The sequence below is a fragment of the Elgaria multicarinata genome, chromosome 4 (genome assembly GCF_023053635.1).
Source record: "Elgaria multicarinata webbii isolate HBS135686 ecotype San Diego chromosome 4, rElgMul1.1.pri, whole genome shotgun sequence".
Taxonomy (NCBI): Eukaryota; Metazoa; Chordata; class Lepidosauria; order Squamata; family Anguidae; genus Elgaria; species Elgaria multicarinata.
Window position 1 is genome coordinate 69,192,619 of NC_086174.1, and position 22,447 is coordinate 69,215,065.

Genomic DNA, 22,447 nt, shown 5'->3' on the forward strand with positions numbered 1-22,447 from the left:
ATCCAGAACCTTTCAGTCAATGGAAGGGATCCTTCTGTTTGTGGAGGGAACCAGGATCCAGTGGGGGCTTCTGCTGGAGCAAGTTTCTGCTGGAGCAAGTTTTACCCTATCCTGTGCCTGCTTACCCTACCCTGTGCCTGTTGGCATTCTCTTCCCCTCCTTATTGTTTTACTATGATTTTATTAGATTGTAAGCCTATGCGGCAGGGCCTTGCTATTTACTGTTTTACTCTGTACAGCACCATGTACATTGATGGTGCTATATAAATAAATAATAATAATAATAATAATAATAATAATAATAATAATAACAAGGCCATCATTCTCTCTGGCAGCCCCTGTCACCAGCTTCCCATGCAGTTTCAGAGGGTTTCCCCAACCTGCCAGAACAGCATAGGAGGTGGCACAAGGGGCTGCAGAGGGAATCAGAGAACATTTCCACCCTGCCCCCTTTCTTCAGTGCTAGCAGTACTCCACTAAGCACAAGTCTAGATCCAACCCTTTATTCATCAGAACATCAACAGCAGAGTCCTCTGGGAATGATTCTGTGCAAGTTCTGCTCAAACAAAACAATGTGTTGTGTTCAACTTAGGCAGGTCCTATTCACTTACCGTATTTCTTTGATTCTAAGACGCACTTTTCCCCCATATAAACATCTCTAAAAACGGGGTGCGTCTTAGTATCGCAGATGCGTTTATTATTTCTTAGAATCAAAGCTTTTTTCCTGTTGGTGGTACTGAAATTAGTGTGCATCTTACAATCGATGGTGTCTTCGAATCGAAGAAATACGGTAAATGAAACTTGCAAAGGGAGGAATTCCCAGGGGACTGAACTTAGTCACTTCAGCCAATTTATTTATTATTGCAATGCAATGCGCCATCGCTAAACTACCTTTACATCCAATCACACCATAGTTTATTAAGAAAGACAATCAGCTAAGCCATATGATATACAAGCAAAACTGCAAAGTAACCTTCAGTGCAATCCTACACATGTCTGCTTAGAAGTACGCCCAATGCCATTTTTCATTAAGAACTGTAAACCATGTTTGGCATAATATCACTTTTGATCCTGCAGGGTTTAAAAAACAAAGCAAAACCTCTATTGCCGCTTGAGAGGGACAGCTGCTTTTTTCAAAACATTTACAATAAAGACAGAAGCAATATATATTTTAATTTTCCCACACTGTTTTTCACTCTGCCTGCCAGCATCAATCTATGTAGCCAGCTATTTTCAAGTTGCATGCCATTAAGCTTGCCCAGAAATACAGTTTCCTAATGGAGGGCATGTTCTATTTCAAGACATGTCAATAAAGATTCCAAAACTCACCAGTCGCACTATGTGAATTATTCAAGCAGAATGCAATTCAAAGGGAGCAATTCATCAAGCACAATTCCTATACGTGCTCATTCTTTTCTCTCTCTCTCTTTCATTAACATTATTTCTTATATTTAAAAAAAACTGCCTAATAACTATGGATTTCTGGACAGCACACAAATTAATTAAAATCATAAGATATAAGAATAAAAAAACACTAAGAGACAAAACAGCACAGCAGAGCATAAAATAGTATAAAGATCTAAAAGCACTAAAACGTTTAAATAAAATGCCTGATGGGTGTCCAGTTATGCTGATGGAGCATAGATATTAACAAGGCCTTCTCTCTTGTAGCCCCCACAACTCATTTAGAGGGGGCACCTGGAGGAGGGCCTCAGACAATAATCTTAGGATCCAGGTAGGTAAATATGGGAGGAGACCTGTCTCTAAGATGTTTAGAGCCCAGAAATATACTAGCAGCCAGGGTAGATGGCAAAGTACTGGCATAATGCAATCGTACTAGACAATCACAGTTAATAATCTATCCACACTATTTTGGACTAACTGAAGTTCCCAGACAGTTTTCAAAGGCAGCCTCATATATAACACACTGCAGCCATCTATACAGGGCTTCACCAGAATGCAAATAACTGTTATAAAGCTATTTCTGAACAGATAGGTGAGAAATATATATCATAGTATATCAGCCTAATAAAATCCACATTTATAGTGAAAGAAAGCCGATACCTGCTTCTAATCCCACCACAGGGTTGTCCACTGCAAAGCAACAAGATATACCTGATGAAGGGGGCGTGATAAGGCCGTACAAAGATGAAGAGGCAAACACCAACAAGCTGTGCCGATGTTAACAGGATATAGCGATGTGTCCTGGAAAGAGCTTTCTGAAGTTGTTCTCCCCACGTCTTCCTATTAGTTGTGCTGAAACAAGTAAATAGGTGCTTGTCTGATCAACTGATTGATTTCATTAATTTTATTTCTATACGGCTGAAGCATTTGACCATTTGAGCATTTCCACCATTACATGATTTTTAAAAACCTAAACTAAAATAGGCTCATGGAAGCATCACAGAAGTAGAGCTGAATGCATTGTAGACCTGATCATGAACAAAAATGCTATAGATCATCACTAGGTTAATATTACGCTGTGCATATTACATAAAAATAGATCAATATGGTGTTTGGGTACACAAGGTTCTCTCAACAAAAATCCATAGCACAAAATGAATCACTCCACGAGCCTTCTTCAGGCTTACCTCCCCAAACCTCAAGACTGATAAAGACAATAATACTTCTAAAAGGGATTCTAATAGGTTCTATAGGTATTCTCAGAAATCAGCATTTTGAATTTTATTCTCTCTCTGCCAGGCTTGAAAGACTACAAAATTACAGGTATTCACTGCATTAAAAAAATATGATCTAAGTGTTGGTTCACATATAAATGAATATTACTTGATGACTTTCGTTCAAATGTATGAAATGCATTATATTGAAATTGATTGTTTTGCATGTAAGTTGGTATCAGGTGATATCCTTCAGGGTCTTTTGTTTCTATAGTCAGCAGATGATGAATGTGTATGTATGAACAAGCCCTTAGTATTTTTGTTAATTGTTGTATGTACTTACTGATTTACTATATTTATATAAAGCCACTCAATAACGGTGGCTTACAGCATAAAATTATAAAATTCAATTTAAAGGCACAAAATCATTAAAAAAAACCAATTTTGAGCATAAACAATTCCAGCATATAAAAAGAGAGAGAAAAAGCAGATGGCAAACAAATACATAGGTTCAGAACACTAAAAATACTAATTTTCTAAAGGCTTGGAAGAATTTAAAAGAAATCTTCACCCTAGTGCCAAAATGATCATAAATGAGCAGCAAGGAAAGGATCCCTGGGGAGGGCATTCCACAACTGGGATGCCACCACTGAGAAGGCCCTCTCAATGGTAATTACCGGTTTCATTTTCTTTGGCAGGGGCACTCAGAATAGGGCCTCTGAAGATCTCAAGGTTTGGGTAGGTATATATGGGAGAAGGCAATCTTTCATGTATCCCAAGCTGTTCTTTAAAGGTTAAAACTAGTTCTTTAAATTGGTCCCAGAAACAGTCTGGGAGCCAGTGCAGTTGATAAAGCACTGATGAAATATGATGGAAACACCCAGTCCCAGTTAGCCACCATGCAGCCCTGTTTTGGATCAGTTTCTGGACTACTTCCAAAGGCAGCCCCACTTACAAGGCACTACAGTAATCTAAACGAGAAGATACCAGGGCATGGATAACTATGGCAAGATGATTTCCATCCACAGTACGCAAATATGCAGCTGTGCCAGTATGCGGTTAGAAATATCCAATCCAACAATTCACTTTCAGCATACCTAGCATTCACAATATTCCCAGCATTTAATTCCACCATCTCTTCAAATCCCACAGCAAATATGTCAGCAGGACAATGGTCATCTGCGGTAACAGGAGAGAAAACCCAAAATACAAATTGATTTGATGCTTTGTCTAATCATTTCATTTCTTAGAGATGGAAAGAGAGAGAGAGGGAGAGATGCTAGAAATTTTAAGCCTGAGGCTGATCTGAAATTCAGTATTCTGCTCCATGTGCATCTTGGCACAGATGCGTGCTGGAATGTTGCCCTGTGGTATGTGATAAACGCCATGTGTTAGGCTTTGACTGTTAAGATTTTGGAATATCTCTCTTTAAGTCTTTTCTACTGATCAGGATGTCTTGCGTTATGTGAATCCTAACTTCCAACTATCTCTGCTGTATGGAAGTACCTCAACCATTGCGGGGGGAGGGAGTACTTAAAGGTCCCTCCTTTTGTGGGAGAGATATAGTAACATCCCATTTTCAGACTTTTCTATTAACTGGGTTGTATTGGACTATTTATGTACAAAACCTGAGGTTTCTAGGTGGTGTGCAAGTAGGGATGTCGCGAGCATCCAGCCCTCAGGGACCCAACTGGACATGCCTGGCATGAAGGTGGATCCGTGTCCAAGCGCTCATGAGCCCCCAAAAGCGCTCAGGCCCAGGTTCGCTCTGACTTCCAGCATCACGTCCTTTATTCCTTTACCCCCACTGCATTAATGATGAGAAGAGTACTTTGCGTTAAGGGGGCTTTTAAGGCCCCAACTGAAGCAGTGGAGGTGGGAAAGTGTGCTTTCCAGAGCCTCCAGAAAGTGCACATTTCCCCTGGCTATGCGTGGCTAGAAGAGCTGTGCACTTTCTAGAGCCTCTGGAAAGTGTGCATTTTCCTCCGCTGCATGAATGACACTGCCACTAATGCAGCAAGGGGGCACCGAACGCATGAGGGCCTTGAAAGCACTTGGTGGGGGCTCACAAGGCCCAGTTCATGGCCAGCAGCAGGGCAAGAAACCCCTGAGTTTGCTCACCTTTATTGCAAGTGCCCTAACAATTCTGATACCCCACAGTGGAATCAGGCCGAAGGGTCTTTATCTGATAATGTATATGTATGAAAATACACATATATAATATGCCTGTTGTTCTTCTAGGCATGTCTAGTGCTCTTTGTTACCTTGAAATTCTGAAACCCCAGAGAGCTTAGGAGAATCCAGTAACCAGTCTGTTAACTCGCTAGTACCAAGGATATTGCTCTTAAACTGTTTGCCTCCATTTACATTCCAGGTCCCCATGGCAACACGAATTCTCTTGAAGTTTGTAAATTCAAATTGACGCTCTGACATGGCTTTCAAAGTGTTAGGAGTCACTAATGGAAAGAATAGAAATTAAAAAGGGGGGATTTTCAACCACGAAATAAAATCGACAACATGAATCATGAGAACTGATAACAAATTATCCTGTGATGATTGTTTTGCTGAACAAAAAAAGAGTTATCCTGGATCAGACCAAGGATCCATCATTTCAGCATTCGGTTCCCACAGTGGCAACCAGCTGCTATTTATTTATTTTAGCATTTTTATCCCGCCCTTTAGCCAAAAAGGCTCTCAAGGCGGCTTACAAAAATATTTCTTAAGACAGTCCCTGCCCACAGGCTTACAATCTAAAAAACATGACACAAAAGGAAAGGAGATTGGGAAGGGGGGGGGGAAGAAAAGCAAATTCAGGCACTAGATTCTTAGTTGCAAAGTTCAGCAGTGACATTTGTACTCAAGTAGGACATGAGTACAATAGCACCCTCCCAGTTGTGATTCCCAACATGTGCTGTACATAGGCATATTGCCTCTGATCCTGGAGAGAGAATATAGACATTGGGTCTTGTCAAGCATGTGCTAATACTAACCTGATTATGGGCATTTTGCTGACTGACACAGCAATCCTATGCAGGTTTATTCGGGAAGTATGCATAGGATTGCAACCTGAGAACCCAAACCTATCCTATATGCTTAAAAGTTATAGCCACCAAAACAGGCACATTGGTTTGTTTAGCTTTAAATGTTTGAGCACTAGTGTGTCCTGCACACCGATACCGAAGCATTAAGACAGAACTGCATCTTGCTTACTCAGCAATGCTGTGTGGTCCATGAGCATTCTTTCTTTATCAGCATAGTCTTCACTGTAGAAGTCACCCATAAGGAGTAAGTCGATGGCTTCCTGTTTCACACCATCAAAAAAATTTGACTGAATGGTTCGTGACACTGAACGGGCACCATCCTTGAGTTTCCCCACCTGTATAACACAAGGATTAACAATGTTAATTTAACACACAGCAATAACTTCCAGTAATAAATGAGTCTCCTTTTCTCCTCTACCTTAGCTTTTCCTTCCAAGGCGCGGCTGCCTGTAAAAATCCTACTCAAGTTGTGTCCATTGAGGAGCCACATCGCCTTATAGGACTCCAGAAAACGGTCAACTATAGACTTGGAGTTTAGTCCTAGGCTCTCTAACTGAGTGAGCAGCACCTGGTTTAGAAAAAACAAAAAGACAAATAAAAATGAGAAAAGAAGCCGTGTTTTTTTCTCCCACCCCTTTCCTTTATTTACCATAGAGAACTCAAAAGCTTGTACAATATTTTGTGACCTTTGAGGTGGCCTAATAAAAGTACTACGGTGGTACGGATTTTGGAAATTTTCTTTTGGAATTTTTATTTTAACCAGCACAGCTACCTTCACTTTGTGTAAAAAATAACCTTCCTTTCCTCTGTCCCAAATCTCCTCCCATTGCATGAACCCAGGTTCCAGTATTGTAAGAAAGGGAGGGGCAAAGTATTAATATAAATGACATCCTTCCCCAACCTAGTGTCCACCAGATGTTTTGAATGACAACTCCCAGCATTCCTGACTATTGCCTACACTGGCTGGGGTTGACAGGAGTTGAAGTCTAAAACATCTGGAGGGCATCTGGTGGGGGGAAGGGCTGATATAAGACATCTGATGGATCACTTACCTCAAGCGCTATAAAGGACTGAACGGTGTTAGTTCGATCCAGACAATCCAGGCAGTTCATTCGCAAGGTGCCCATCTGTTGACTTCAAAAACCAAGTCAAAGAACTAAAACATTTAGCACTGAACATCCGTTTGAAAATGCAGCACCCCACTGAACAAGTTTAGCACTGAAGATTTAGCACACTATAAAATGTAGCATCCCACAAACAACTACATTTTAAAAAAATTCTCAAGGGAGAATAAAGGAACTAAAAGAAGCAAAGATGTTAAGTGTGGATTTATTTTTAGCTTCCTTTGCCTCAATCCAGGCAATAGCCTTCCATATATGTAGTAGATGCGCATCTGGATATGCATCTGGGCCTCTCTGTACTGGGTTGGATCTGGATCCCCATCTGAGGTCACCACTTGTTCTGAGCAATTAGTTGCCTGTAACTAAACTTGGATGTGCCCTTTATAATGGTGCAGCTGCCACCAACTGACCAAGATGGTGTTTGATACCTGGGTAGGTTGCAGAGCGTACTGCTGGGGAAAGCACTAGGGTGGGGAACTGCTAGGCAGTTCATGGAAACACAGATCTGCCAGCTGGAGGAGAGCAGTGGCAGTAGTTTTGACCGCTCTTGCTAAGGGACTCTGTAGGTGACCAAAATAAACCACTGTGACTGCCATACAACACAATAACCCATGATGGGTTAAATAACCCACTCTGCAGACCATGAGTTATCAGAGTGGGTTATTTTGGCATATAAACCATCATAGTTAAAAAAGAACTCCCAACAGACAACACAATACCCATGATGGCTTATTTAACCAATCCAGGTTATCGTGACATTCAAACCCAGCCAGTGACTCACCTTATGTATATGGCTGAATCACTCTCATTGAGGTCTTCCAGGTTCAAGTACAACCCCCTAAACTGTCCCACATGTAAACGTGAAGACGTGCCAGTTTACATTACCTCATATCTTCAACATACCAATTAGTTTGCAAGCAGGACAGCACAACCATGACCCTCCACTGTCAAGTTTAAACCTGAGAAGCTTGATAAGGAAAGTACAAGGGGCTAGGAGACTCACCGGGAACTTGCGTTCTCGCCTTTTGCAAAGACGCCTAATTCCTCCCAGTGCAGCTTCAGCTGAGGCCACAGCAAATTCTCCAGCTTCTCCAATTTCCCACCTTTTGCAAACTGGTGGTAATCAAAATTAATCATGGGGGTGTCTGCTGCATGGGATGATGCCCACAGCAACTTCTGATTGCAAAGAAAAAAGAAAGAGAGAGAACCCCTTTTTTTATCCCATCATTCAGTTATAGATATGTTTCTGATAGTATGCATTGAACTGCTGGTGAACCATGTACAGATAAATATGACTAGTTGTGAAGTCAGCCAGAAGTCAATCCACTGAATATTTTAAAATGCAGTTCATTTAATTCCCTCCAGCAACAAGAATCACCCCAACTCTGTTTATAATCCCTATTCAAGTCAAGCCCAACCATAATAAAACAACCAACAGGTTAAAAACATAAAGGATTAAGAACATAAGAAGAGCCCTGCTGGATCAGACCAAGGGTCCATTTAGCCCAGCACTTTGCTCATACAGTGGCCAACCAGCTGTCGGCCAGGGACCCACAAGCAGGACACGGCTGCAACAGCACCCTACAGCCCATGTGCCCCAGCAACTGGTGTATATAGGCTTACTATATAGAGATTGGGTCTTAGTACTGGACTTACAGCACAACTGAACACCAATCTGTATTTTGTACTCACACAGTGGAAATCTATGTAACAGTTTCTCTTATGGGTTGGGAAATAGAGAAGAAAAAAATCTTGCTCCCAAAGGCAAATATTTATTATTGATTATTACGTTTGCTGCATCATCTTGAAAATGGGTATACTTGGGAAGCAATCCTGTACTAAAAACATTGGCTGAGAAATTATAGGATTGAGTGGAAGACCTGCTACACCACTGGAATGCAACCTCTGGCAGAGATATTCCACTGGCAAAGCAGCTATAGAGTTCATGGATGGGATGTGGGTGGCCCAGGAGAGGAGGACATTTATGTAGTTTTTCCTATACCCTTTTAATCCACAGCTGCCACCACCCCATTGACAGTGAAGCTCGAAATCTGGTGATAATTGACTTCAACAACCAAAACTAGACTCCACTATGTCAACGACTGCCCTGCCCATGTTTCCACAACAGAGCATAAGCTATGGTGTAAGTTAGCGGCCAACTACAGCATATCACCACCAGTAAAACACCACACAGGGAGGCTATAAGTAAGGTGATATGGATGCATAGCATGGGGCTATGGCTCTCCGACCTCATGTTGTGCACACTACATCCAACACCACTACAACAACTGGGGGTGTCAGAACAAAGCACTCTACACACGTGAGGAAGGGAAGGTGGAACATTCATTAGGACTATCTCCCATGTCTCCTCACCACCCACTTTCCTGTATGTGAATATTGCATCGTGTCTGAACTGTATTGCATAATAAGCCTACGAGTCATGGGTGTAATATGAGTTGAGGATTGCTCTGCCCATCCTCTAGTACTTAGCATTGTGCTTATTTTTTTTAATGTACTTATTTAAAATATTTCTACCTGCCTTTTAAGTTGCAAATATCATTGGTGCAAACATTTACACTTCAACTAATAGAAATTATTACTGCATTTTTGCTTAACATTTTTGTTCACTTGCATTAGCACTATTATCCAGCTCGTTTCAAAGTCCAAATGGCCCCGTTCCAAAAGAAATTCAATAGAACGGGCACTTTACGTTCTGACTATGGAAAGGCTGTTTATATCTGGTGAAGAGGCAACGCTTCCCTGGTTTGTGACTGCAGCCGGATCCGTTTCTTTGGTAACTGCCCACACTTCAGTGACTATTTACAGGCAGCTGCACTTGGTAGTGTGCTTGGGAATGACATCAGACTAAACTGCCACTGTCTCAGCCTGAATCATTGTTCTAAGCATTGTACACAATTCTGCAGCTGTGTTAATTGTGAACAATGCAAAGAGATTGCGAATTATCTTTCCCAACAGAAATTAGAGATGAAAAGAATAATGGGAAACAATAGTGACAGAGCAATCCTTTACTTACATTACACCGGGACTGGGGATATGTCACCGCTATGTTGGTGGAATGGTCCAAGAGGGGAAAGGAAAAAAACTCAACTAGAAAATACAAAAATGGCAGAAAAACAGCACTCGTGCCCCCATCATCCACGGAAGCACAGCCAGTGGCCACCCATTAGGGACTGTGCTGATGCCCAGATGGCTCCCACATGCAGACAGAGCCAATTAACTCACAATGACAGGGGCATGCCCCTGCCCCCCAGCAGACAACTTTGACTCACCACATGCACAACTTGCAAGACAATGCCAGAGCACCCCTGCTTCATCACCCCAGTAGCTCAGCTAGCAACATTCCTGAAATTGCCAGTCTCCAGGAGGGGTTCAAATCCCCTTATGCTACTCACAAGCACGGCTCTATGAGAAGAGCAGAGGAAGGAGAAGACACCCAACACAGCACTTGTACAGCTCCCTGAGCAGGATGCCTGCAAAGTGCACACAGTCTTCCTGGGACAAGGGTTCAAGATCAAGCGTTCAAAAGGGAAAGACACTTTTGCCAAACAGCAAAAGGGCCTGGACAAGCAACCAGGGAAGCCACAGGAGCAGCGGCCTCCAATGTCTCACTCTATAGGGCACAGGTTTGGGAAGCAAGAGAAGGGAAGCAAGAGAAGCAGCGTGTTCCCTGCTTCCCACCACAGGGAAGCAGGGAACACGCCCCTTCACCTTTTGCAAGCCCAGAAAAACCAGCCCAGTCACAACAGGGGCAAAACAGAGGGAGTGCCTGGGACACTGAAGACACCACAGAGCCTTTCCTAGCTGCTCATCTATAGCAGCAAGCAGGAATAAGATACATCTTAGGGGCATTTATCTTACCCTCACTCCTAGCCTCAAGAGCCACTCACAGATTCCAGGAGCAGAAGGAGAGCGAGAAGAGCCCTAGCTGGGTGGAACAGCTTACATATTACATGTTTGAGGTCCCTGGTTTGAATTCAGGTTACAACCCCACACCTGAGCCAATCAGGAGTGCGGCATGGACCAATAGTCTGGCTCCTGTAGAGGCCAACCAGCCCCCCACCCCCACCCACCCCTGACAATCTATGTAACACGTTAAGGCAGGTCTGTCACGTAGCATCCCAGCAAAACTCATTGCGCCCACTCCTCCCGTAACTGACGTCCACATACACTCTGAAAGCAGCACCTATCCCACTGGCGCACTTTGAGAGGCCTGTCCCCTCTCAGTCTGGGGAACCCGATAAAGAGAGGAGGGGCTGCTGCCCCTGAGCTCATCAAGTTTCCTGCCCACATAGTGGGCCTTTCACAAAGCCCTATAGTCACTTAGCTGGTGTAACTCTAAGACAGGATTGCACCCTGATTTTTGTGTGTGACAAATATGGCTGGAAATGCAAAGACATATTCTTTTTTATTTTATTTTATTTTTAAATACCTAGGGTAGTAGAATTCCTATTTTGGGAAATGATGATCAGCTGTTGAAATAATGACAGCAATTGTGAAGATCTGACAAGAACGAGCCTTTTTCATAGTTTTAGCAGGCTAACAAAAGTGTATTTGTACAAACTTCACCAAGTCTCCTTCCCAAGAATTCCAGTTACAGGAAACACTATGACAATGCTATGACACACACACACCCCTCTGGCTTGTACAGGTCAGATGTCCACAATCTGATAGGAAGATATTTATTATTTTAATGATAACAAGACTCTGAGCACAGAGGAAGTTAGCAAAATAGTTTTGCATTTTTCTTTTTACCTTGAAAGCCCTGTTGAGGACCTCCTCTCCTCCTTTACTTCCTAAGAGATTAACAATCACTTGTTTACCATATTGTTCCTTCAGAAGCATCATATGCCTGAAAAAGCAGCAACAATTTTCTTTGGTTTAATAAATATTAAACGTAAACTACAACTCCTCTTAAAATAAATGTAACAAAATATCAGTGCCTTATAAATTCTACATTTTTCTCAGAATAGCAACAGCCTGTTTCCCTCCTAGATCTCATAAGTTGTTCTATCTGCAGAATCAACATCTATTTCAATTGTTAACCATGACTTCTTACACACAGTCTTTGTAGCATTTGATTTTATTGTTTTAAAAATGTAACAGTTCCCTCGACTGGAGCACTATTCCAAGTGCTCTATCAAATGTGGTTATCATGTGTCAGGGTACCTACAGGACAAGGCCTGTAACATCACTAGTGATGTGGAACTCAACTCTCTCCACATTCCTGAGCCACTTTGTGATGTATGATGAAGCCTTATGTTTACTTCTTTAATAATCTCAGTGTTCCCTTGGCAGTACTATTAAAAAAGCGGCAAAACCCAATAAGGTGAACTAACTTCCCCACATCAATCCCCCACTGTTTTTATTTAGCTATTTTATTATCTTTATTTTTATTGATTGATGTGATGTGTATCCTGCCTTTCTATCAGAAAAATGTTTCTTTAAGGCAGCTAGCAACTATAAAAGCCAAATTTTAAAATAAAATAATAATTAAATAATCATAAAACAAATACTGTAAAAACAGTTAAAAAGCACCCAGCATAGGCACTAGGGGAGTACATTCCAATTTCCCGGGAGGGGGGAGTAACTCCACCACTGAAAAAGCTATTTCTCTGGTAGTTACCTGCTGTACCTTTTTTGGTAGGGGCTTCTGGAGAAGGGCTTCTGAAAAAGTTTTTTGGGTCCAGGTAGATGTGTGTGGAAGGATTCTTCAATAACTGAAGCGCATGTCAAAAGGTTTAAAGATTAAAACCAGCACTTTAAACTGGGCACAGAAACAGACTGGCAGCCAATGCCGGGTGAACAATTCTGGGGTTCTACGTTGAGAACTGCCATTCACAGTTCATAATCTTGTTGCCTTATTTTGGACCCATTGAAGTTTCCAAAGGCAGTGCCATATATAATGCATTGTAGTAACCCAAACTGGAGGTTACCAGAGCAGAGATAACTCTAGCAAGGCTATCTTTGCCCAGGTAGGGTTGTGGTTGGTATATCAGTTTAAGCTGGGGAAAGGATCTCCATGCCTCTGAGGCCATCGGTGCCTCCAGAGACAATGAGGGATTTAGGAGCACTCCCAAACTGCAAGCCTGATCCTTTAAGGGGAGTGCAACTGGGCAAATGAACCACCTACTAACAGTTCCTCTGGCTTATCTGGACGGAATCTCGGTTTACTAGAACTCCTCCTGTCCATTATTGCACTGATTCAGAACAGCCACTGCCTCACCTTGATTAGATGGAAAGGAGAGGTAGAGCTGAATGTCATCTACATTCTCAAGACACCTCAGTCCACATTTCCAGAAGCCTCTCCCATTGGGGAATAAACTAGTGCTCTTAGGAAACTCATGGTGTAATTGCCTTTGGTCAGATCGAATGGACTCGGCTTGAATGTTGAGGTCCCCCTGAAAAATCATCCCGGGGTCCTCAACATTAAATCCGAGACCATTTCCAACACCCAAAGAACCCCCAATCTGTGCCAGGAACCCAACCTAAGACACAAACAGATTGGCATTCCCTTCTTCCCAATACTGCAGCCTTCAGAGAACTCTGTCAGGGCTGTCTCCCACCTATCTCCAAATGAATAAGACAGCCCTGACAGAGGTTCTCTGAAGGTTTTTTTTGTTTTTAAAGAAATCCCTTAAGGAAGACCACTAATAATATATTGGGCTGAAACACATTGGGCTCCTTAAATAATAAAACTATTTTTTCAGCATCTTAAGACTATGTCTCTCTTTTTGGATAGGCAAAGTGCTTCACATACATTTTGAGGAAGGATTTGAAGGAAGAAAGACAGAGCATCATGTCGGTATTCTAAAATACCCTAGAATGCAAGTAGTAACATTTGATTTTATTGAGTTATCAGCAGTACTGCAATTAAACCTACTTGTCAAAAGCAGGCGCATTTGCTTCTAGGCCTCTGGTAAGTTTCAAATGATGGGAGCCAACCTAAATGAATAACAATGAAAATAATAGGAAGCAATAATTTTAATGTGAATCACTAGATGTCTCCCTTTATCATTCAGAGAAAGAGTTCATTTATTATCGCTTAGCAACCACAATGGCACCCACACATGGTGCGGAAAAACACAGAATACAGATTTTATTAGCAAGCAACAACGACAAATGAAAGCATATTCATAATAAGGTCCTATTTATGGGTGCAGTTGGCTGACCTTGCCCAGACTCCTCTATCCAATGGGCTCTCCAATTATCAAAGTAATTCTCCACAAGTAAAACTGTTTGGGCTACCTAACTAATACGTTTGTTGTAGGAACCTTCCCTGTATTCCATCTTTATATTTCCGATTCTGCCCATCCCAGATTCAGGAGCTCACGTAAGATCCATTCTAATATATACACACAGATCTATTTGCTGCCTTAAAACAAACGCAATGCCTGAACAACTGCAACAAAAATAAACAACTTAGGTAGAAAATGAGCAATCTAAACTCCTTTTTTGCTCTTTTTGGCCACCCATGTTTTATCATTCCAAAGAAGAAGCAACTAGCCTATAAAAAGCATTCTAGCTTTTTTCTGTTCAGAGATCAAGGTTTTCTGTATAAACATGAAATATATGATTTTTTAGTGGTACTATACAGGTCCCGATTCACGTAAAGGAATTTCCCGCTAAAATTTCCTTTGATGCAATTGCACACTGAGCACCTGTTTCTGGCTATGGCTGACAAAGGTTTGTGGTTCTTTCAGTGCTTTCTTCTGCCATAACAACAGTGGGAGAGCCAGTGGGTTTTTTTTGGGGGGGGGGTTGCGAAGGGCTACATCACAACCATTAAGTAAACCGCCTCCCCAAAAAAACTCAACACTTTGAATGATGTTGAGACATTGGTATGTCTCAAATGTTGACATACCAATCAACCTCCTGACTGTTAGAGCAGTGCGACAATGGAACCAGTTACCTAGGGAGGTTGTGGGCTCTCCCACACTAGAGGCCTTCAAGAGGCAGCTGGACAAGCATCTGTCAGTCATGCTTTAGAGTGGATTCCTGCATTGAGCAGGGGGTTGGACTCGATGGCCTTGTAGGCCCCTTCCAACTCTGCTATTCTATGATTCTATGATTCTATAAGTCGAGACCTTAAGTAGAACATTAGACTTCTTAATGATTTACGCTATTTACCTGCAATCCAGGTTGCTCCCAAAATAATGGAACCGAGCCTCTGATTTGAACAAAGGAAGAAACATCATTGTCCAAATAGATAGTCTGCAGAAATAAATGAAATAAAAGTATTTTCAGAATATTGCAATTTTTTACCATTTCCCAACCATATAGTCACTTGATTGTTTGAAAAACAAGACTAGACACTGATTGTGAGGTATCTTCAAATTCACAAGGAGGCAAACAATACATGGAAAATAAATGCACACCCCTGATATAGAATATTTGGACCAAAGTGAAGATGTGCTATCTATACACTTGGATAGATCTGAACAACTAGCAAATGCAGATCTGGGATGACCCACCTTTAAATATTAGGGCTTCTGTGGGTTGGTTTCCAATGTTAGTCCTGTTTAGCATAGACCCACTGAAATGAATGGGATTAAAGTTAGTAATTACTTCAGTCCCATTCATTTCAGTGGGTCAACTCTAAGTAGGACTAACACTGAATACAACTGTGTATGTTTAGTAGATGCATAATGAGGGAGCATATGAAGCTTTTCAAATCCCTGATTGTGGCATGGGAACTTCACCTGCTGCAATTCCCTCTTCTAGGCAATTATTTAAGATATATGTCCTAAGGTTAAAAGGTTAGCTATCTCTGTTATGCATGCATGGTTGCATGTGTGAGCAAGTACACTCTCTCTCTCTCACACACACACACACTGTTTAGCTGTTGGAAATTTCAACACATCTTGTGACCAGAGGTGGTTAATATAAGCTGAATGGATTACCTTGACCTTACATTTACTGTTTTCTTTAATCACATATTTTGCCTTGGCAACATGTTTAGTAATGAAAAGTCAGAGGATTATCAATGCTACCCATAGTTGAGGTTTAATAATTTTGTACCCATCTATTTCCCCAAGATTCCCTTCCTCCACACACTGCACCAGTTGCTGGGGAACATGGGTGGGAGGGTGCTGTTACGCCATGTCCTGCTTGTTCATCCCTGGTCAATGGCTGGTTGGCCACTGTGTGAACAGAGTGCTGGACTAGATGGACCCTTGGTTTGATCCAGCATGGCACTTTCTATGTTCTTATGTTACTATTTTCTTCCCCTCCCTAACCATTTTTGTTTTTGAGAAGACAAGGAGAAAACTATGCCTTGTAATAAACAGTACTTTTGATGTATTACAAACTCTAAAGATGTTTGCTACCCCCAGGACCTATACCCTATTTTAGGCCACCTAACCTAGATATAGCTTCAGATATATGCCATGACCCAGGAAGGGACAGGACAAAGAGAAACGTACTGTGTTGGCCTATATTTAGCAATGAAATCCTGGCCTGTTTCCACATGTGATATATTATACTGGTGTCATTGTTCACCACAATGAACCTTCAACAGAGAAATGGTATCGGATAAGTCATCCAAGAGCCTCTTTGATAAGCATGCTGCATTGCTTAACAAGTGGGTAGGCAACTTGTTCAGCACCAGTGATCACACTGGAAAGAAAATGTGAACCCAAAGACCATCACTAATTTGCACAGTGTATTTGCACTTTATCAATGGTCTTCATGAACATGGTAAATGTCAGAGTTGCTCATGATGGACAAGCCCTATCTTACCAAGTGTTACCATGAGTTACTTTTACAATAGGAATCCCCTCGCTTCGTAATTGATTGAAGAAAATTCAGCCAGATGCAACATATCTGCAGTACATGCATTTGGCCACATGCAGCACAAATCCTGGTATGGCATTGTCACAAAAAAAGTAACAATCTGGATAAAACCCCTTAAATGTTGAGATAGACTTGGAAGACATGTGACTTGAAAATATTGAAAATAATATTAAAAACCACGAGTTGCCTTCTAGCTACTAACTCTTTCAATCACATGATCCTCACATTTTTAGTTTAATTTCTAATGATACGAGTTCACACATTACATTTTCAGCTATATACCTAAGTACATACCTGCAACAAGTACACATATCATCTAGGTACACTTTCAGGGAGTGACAGTTTTTGTTGTGGCTCCTACTGAATGCAAACCCAGGGCCTAACTGCACATCATGCTTCATGCACAACATATAGCTATGTCTTTGGTTTCTTCCCAATTAAATTCAGGAGTGTGTGTGGGGGGGTAATGGTGGTGATTCCTACTGTAAAGGCAGTGTGCAGAGAAGAAAAGCTAACTCCTGTCACTTCCCTCATGTCTCGCTGCTTTAGAAAAAAAATCTTATGGGATTTTCCTTTCTGATACTCTTATCTATGTAGAGAGAGTATTTCCATTCCAAACATTGCTGGGGAATACAGAGATATGCTAACCTACTTTACAATAGAACCCACCACCCCAAATGCACACACTTGTAATTAATTGAACAAAAACAAAGACATAGCTACAGAGTGTATATTAAATTGTTTGGCCATCATGCGGTATCAAAGCTAGATTTGATATCACATGATGTGAAAAGGATCCATATAAGATTAATTTTCCCTTGTTTAGGTGAGATTATTATGAGAATACACAGGTTTGTATTTTGTTCTGACTACTAAGGACTAGTTGAAATACCACCAGCATTACAATTTCTATAGGAATCTCTTCTATTAAATTGAAGACATACCATATGAACATAACACGCAAGTAAACACACTGCTCTGAATACTTTAAATTTCATTTTTTAAAAAAAAAATGATGGAAAGAGTTGCTAAATGAAAAACAGACACATGGATCACATAGGCGAATAATGCACATTCCTGTCTGGGAGAATGTACAAATGGAATGTCTTAAGAGGATGATAAAAGAAGGGGTGAGGGAAGAGGAGTAAATGTCTAATTCAGGGTTGAGGAACACATGGCCTTCCAGATGTTGATGGACTGCAACTCCTATCAGCCCTACCCAGCATAGCCAATGGTGAGGGATGGTAGGAGTTGCAGCCCAACGACATCTAGAAGGCCCACATTCTTCATCCCTAGTCTAATTTTTCTAGGGGAAATTCCCCAGAGAGGTCCCGTTTTCTGCTTGGTATATGAGGGAATGAAAATATGCCATTCAAACTCATTTTGGGGATATAGAAAAGAATTTCCAAGCTTCCACCAAAGGATTTGGAACACGGGAAGCCGTGTTATACCAAGTTAGACAGTTAATCCATCTAGCACAGTATTATCTATACCAGAAGATCTCAAACTCCAGTATACAAACTGTTTAGGTGGTCCACAGAAAGGTTGTAGAACAGTCAAGATTATCTGCTGTTGGCCCTGTGCTTAATTTATTTCCCCCCTCAATGATGGGGACAGAGGCCATTTGACCAGGGTATGTACCTGTGTGAGGTGGAATTTTTTGCACTTGCCACCCTAAAGTCCAAATACAGAAGCAGGATGAATGCTGAACCTGACTTAGCTAAAGCTGACAAACACTACACTCGGCTTCCTAGAACTTTGCTCATAAAAACAGGCAGATTCATTGCACTAGAAAGACAAGACTACAATTCTGAAAATATGAGTTATGCATGTGCTTTGATTTGTAGAACAAGTCCTCTCCCCATGTTTATTCAGTAGTCCACTGAGACCCCCAGCAATTTTCAAATGGTCCAAGGATAAAAAAATGTTTGAGAACCACTCGTTCACACTGACTGTCAAGAGCTAGCCACATTTTAGATAGGGGTATTTGCCTGCAAGCCTCATCTTGAAATGCCAGGGACTGAACCTGGGACTTTCTGTGCTCTACCACTGAGTTCCTTCCCCTATTTCAGCACCATGAGCAGAATGATGCCTTGCCTGCCCCAAAGCCCAATTTTCATATGTTGTGCACACTGGTCGTCAAGCTTCCCCCTCACAACTTTGTTCAATTTGCAGTTTTTGCTGCTTTGCCTGTTCTGCTGGCTTTATGACCAAATAACTTAACAGGCCAACTGTTGGCTTCAGTTTAGAAAGCAAAGAGACTTGAAATTGCCTTATTTTGTTTTCTTTGCCTGTGCAGTAAGTGAGTCACTACAGCCACCAAAAGACACACACACACACACACACACACAGAGAGAGAGAGAGAGAGAGAGAGAGATGACTCACAGCAAAGCTGAAATGCCAGAAGGCTAACTCAGTGGGAGACAAAGAAATACCATTTATGCATAAAAGAGCTGCCTGCAGATAAAGCTAATTGTTTCTTTCTCTCCTTAAACCAGGAAAAAAATGTCAGAACTAATGCAATGTAAAGGGGTGGGAGAACCTTCCCAGGCATCCAGAATCCTCCTGGGGTGCTGTTTATTCATGAAAGAGCAGAGCCAGCATGTCATTATGAAGCAAGTGGAAACAATTTTTTTCTCACTGAATTATAAGCAGCTAAGTTATTACTTCATTGCTGATTATCCAGCAGTCTACTAAGAAAGTATGAGAGATTTTCCTCCTGGGCTTATATGATCTAAACTGAACTGAATTCCAGCCATTCAGAAGAGCAGTCCCGTTTGAAGAGTGTTGTGAGTGTTGGGTGTATGTGTTTGAGAAAGAAAGATAGAGAGGATGGGATTTAAGGGTTGACTCTCAGTAGCTTCCACTTGCTCAAATCTCTCTCTTCTTATTTCTACAGACAAAGGGCTTTGCTAGATCTACTTAGCTCAGCGCTGGATTTGCGTTCAGCTGAATGTTTTGGATTGGGGTGGGAGGTTCAAGCTAGAATGCCGTTATGTGCTCCCTGTTGCTTTCCAGTATCTGTAAAAAACAAACTAAAAACATCCTACTGACTCCTTGGGTGACCATATAAGACTGAAAGGTTCCTATACCTTAACTAGAGGCATACAAAAGGGCAACACTTGCACCCTTTTTTCCAGTCCTGGATGACAAGTTGCCTCTAACAAAATATTCACTTTTGCTAAAAAAAAGTTGTCCACCCCTGTATTAGAAGGATAGCAGCTTTCCCCTCATTTGCACCTGGTTGCTCTACTAACTCCCTGATCTGTGCCCTGACACTACTCCACAGACAAGTCAGGATGATGGGGCCAATAATAATGTGGCCCAATCCCTAAATGCTTTGACAGCATGATGAGATTCATTGCCCAGATACTGGAGATTCAAAATCCTTGCTCCCTTCAAAAATGTTTATTGTATTACTCACGGGGCAGGGATCCAGGCAGAAAATGGTGCCATTTCCAGAAAATGGAAAATAAGTAAAATTTATTTTCCATATTATTTTTATTGAACAAGATCCAACGAAAGAAAAACCCAGAGCTCTATTATCTACTGAATGGCAGCGACGCAGTCACTATGTCCTCATTTTTCTCCCTGCTTTGCTTTTTCAGTTACAAATCTCTCCTAATTTTAGACAACTACCTGGTGAATGTAAATACAAGAATAAATTGGTCTTATTAAGGGAACACTGCTCTATGGTCATGTTTAAGTGTCAGCTAATCCATCAGGAGCAAAAGCCATATCTTTTGCCATGAAGTTGTAAACCCTGTATTTCATTGTTCTTGTTCAACATTGATTGCTCAGTTAATTGCTGCAGTCTATGCTAATATGCTGAAAAATGATGTTTTGAAAGAAGATAATTGGACTGCCAAGAGATGCCACTATAAATATAAGTCTTGCTGATCATCTCAACACCTTACTTTCAGTCCTTCTCACTCTAGTTTATATTGTAGTACTTACCATTTGTCATATGGCACATTATATAATTGCTCTGTTCCAAGTAGGGGGCAAACCTGCCCCAAAAGGTCACTGCAAGTAGATTTGGTGTTACTCAGGACTCCCATATGTATCCCTCTACCAAAAAAATGGGATTTGAGAATCCAGTCAAGGGCAAAAGGACTTATCTCTGCCCAAGAATATGGAAGGCTGATCTGATTCTACTTTTATATCCTGGTTAGTAGGGAACAGTATATCACAGATTCCTGGTTCAGATGCAATGGGAAACTGTGATTTACAGAGCCTAGAATAAAAGCACTGCAGCAGTGGGACTGATGCTTATTCTCAGCTTTGCAGGCTCAAACATAGTTCAGCATTTGCCTAGAATGATGCAACTAATGGAGTCCCAGAAGGTTCTGGCCTGAGTCCAGTGTTATTAAAAATAAACATTAGTGACTTAAGAATATATTTAATCACGGAGGAGGGAATATGAACTATTGTTTTAAATCTCCAGATACTACCAAAATTTGGGGGCAAGTTTCCCAACCTGTCCACTGGTTCACATTTAAGCCATCTTTCCCAAAAATAAACAGCTTCCACCACCTAGTGCAGCAGGACTCTCATTTTGTATAGTTGGCTGCATAAATTAAAGCCAGTACATGGGATGAGACAGGTAATCCTAGAATACCCCAGACGAGAACACGTTCATGAATTTATTTATGGAAAATAACCAGAAGAAGTAATAATATGATAAAGGATAACAAATAATGGTTCTATCTAAGGGAGCAATCCTAAACACCATGGAAAGTTTGCTGAGGGTGGGGTGGGTGGGGGGATAGGATAGAGCGGGAGTGCCGCTCTATCAGTGGAGAGGAATTCCAACAGTGGGGCACCACATCTGCCAGAGAGGCTCCTGGTATGCCTGTGGAAATAGATCTACAAGTACCAGTGTTTTCCTGCTAGCAAGTCCCCAAACCAGGTGTTCTTGGAGACAGGTTACATGTAGCCATGGACCAACCAAACCCAAAGCCCCCTCACTCTCCTGGCATGCCCGCTTGAGCAGGCGTCAATATTTCTCCTCCCACTGGCTTCAATGGGAGGGGAAATAATAATAAAAAAGGACAAATCACCAAAACTGGAAGGGTAAAATAGCCAGCCTTCTATCTGTCACCCTGGCCACTCTGAGCTAGTGGTCGCTCTGGGGCAGCTCTCCCCACCGTAGATACATAGATAGCTTTTCTGTCCCCTCCCTTATTTATTTATTATTATTTATTTATTGCATTTATATCCCACCTTTTTTTTTCCTCCAAGGAACCCAAGGTGGAGTACATAATCCTTCTCCTCTCTATTTTATCCTCACAACAATAACCCTGTAAGGTAGGTTGGGCTGAGAGTCTGTGACTGACCCAAAGTCACCCAGTGAGCTTCCATGGCTGAGTGTGGACTAGAACCGAGATATCCCGATTCCCAATCCAACACCTTAGCCACTATACCACTATACTCCCCTAATAGCTGCCTTATCTAATAGATATCCTAAACCCAAGCGTATTTGCTAGCCCTCCCCTCTAATCTCCCTAACTCCCTTCTAATTCCTCTAAATCACCACTAATTCCTCAAACTATCCCCACCCTCAACTGCCACTTCCAACTAACATTCTCCACCTGTCACTCCACCTCCATCACACTCCTCTGGCTATTGATCATTCTTATACTACCAGAGGATTGTGAGTGTTTTGGAAGGCAGGATCATAATTTTAAATTACGTCATCAAAGTGGAAGAATTGGCAAATACAACCAAGATGAAATTTTAATAAAAATAAATGCAATATTTTTTCCTATTGAAGAAAAGGACATCAAACAAGTCAACAGTAAGATATTATTGCAAAGAAAGGAAACACCAGTCCAGGTTAAGAACATAAGAAG

At 41.5% G+C, this 22,447-nt stretch overlaps 1 protein-coding gene across 1 annotated transcript in view; it reads right to left on the minus strand.

Annotated features, from left to right (window-relative positions):
* The window catches only part of SYNJ2 (synaptojanin 2), a 66,012-nt gene that overhangs the window by 24,087 nt on the left and 19,478 nt on the right, over positions 1 to 22,447 (minus strand). Inside the window, exons 5-14 of the mRNA XM_063124499.1 lie at positions 14,928 to 15,011; positions 13,681 to 13,742; positions 11,553 to 11,649; positions 7,783 to 7,955; positions 6,711 to 6,792; positions 6,077 to 6,226; positions 5,828 to 5,993; positions 4,882 to 5,073; positions 3,715 to 3,796; positions 2,115 to 2,255 (exon numbers count right to left, since the gene is read on the minus strand). Of these exons, the coding sequence (XP_062980569.1) occupies positions 2,115 to 2,255; positions 3,715 to 3,796; positions 4,882 to 5,073; positions 5,828 to 5,993; positions 6,077 to 6,226; positions 6,711 to 6,792; positions 7,783 to 7,955; positions 11,553 to 11,649; positions 13,681 to 13,742; positions 14,928 to 15,011 (1,229 nt within the window). The remainder of the gene's footprint in view (positions 1 to 2,114; positions 2,256 to 3,714; positions 3,797 to 4,881; positions 5,074 to 5,827; positions 5,994 to 6,076; positions 6,227 to 6,710; positions 6,793 to 7,782; positions 7,956 to 11,552; positions 11,650 to 13,680; positions 13,743 to 14,927; positions 15,012 to 22,447) is intronic.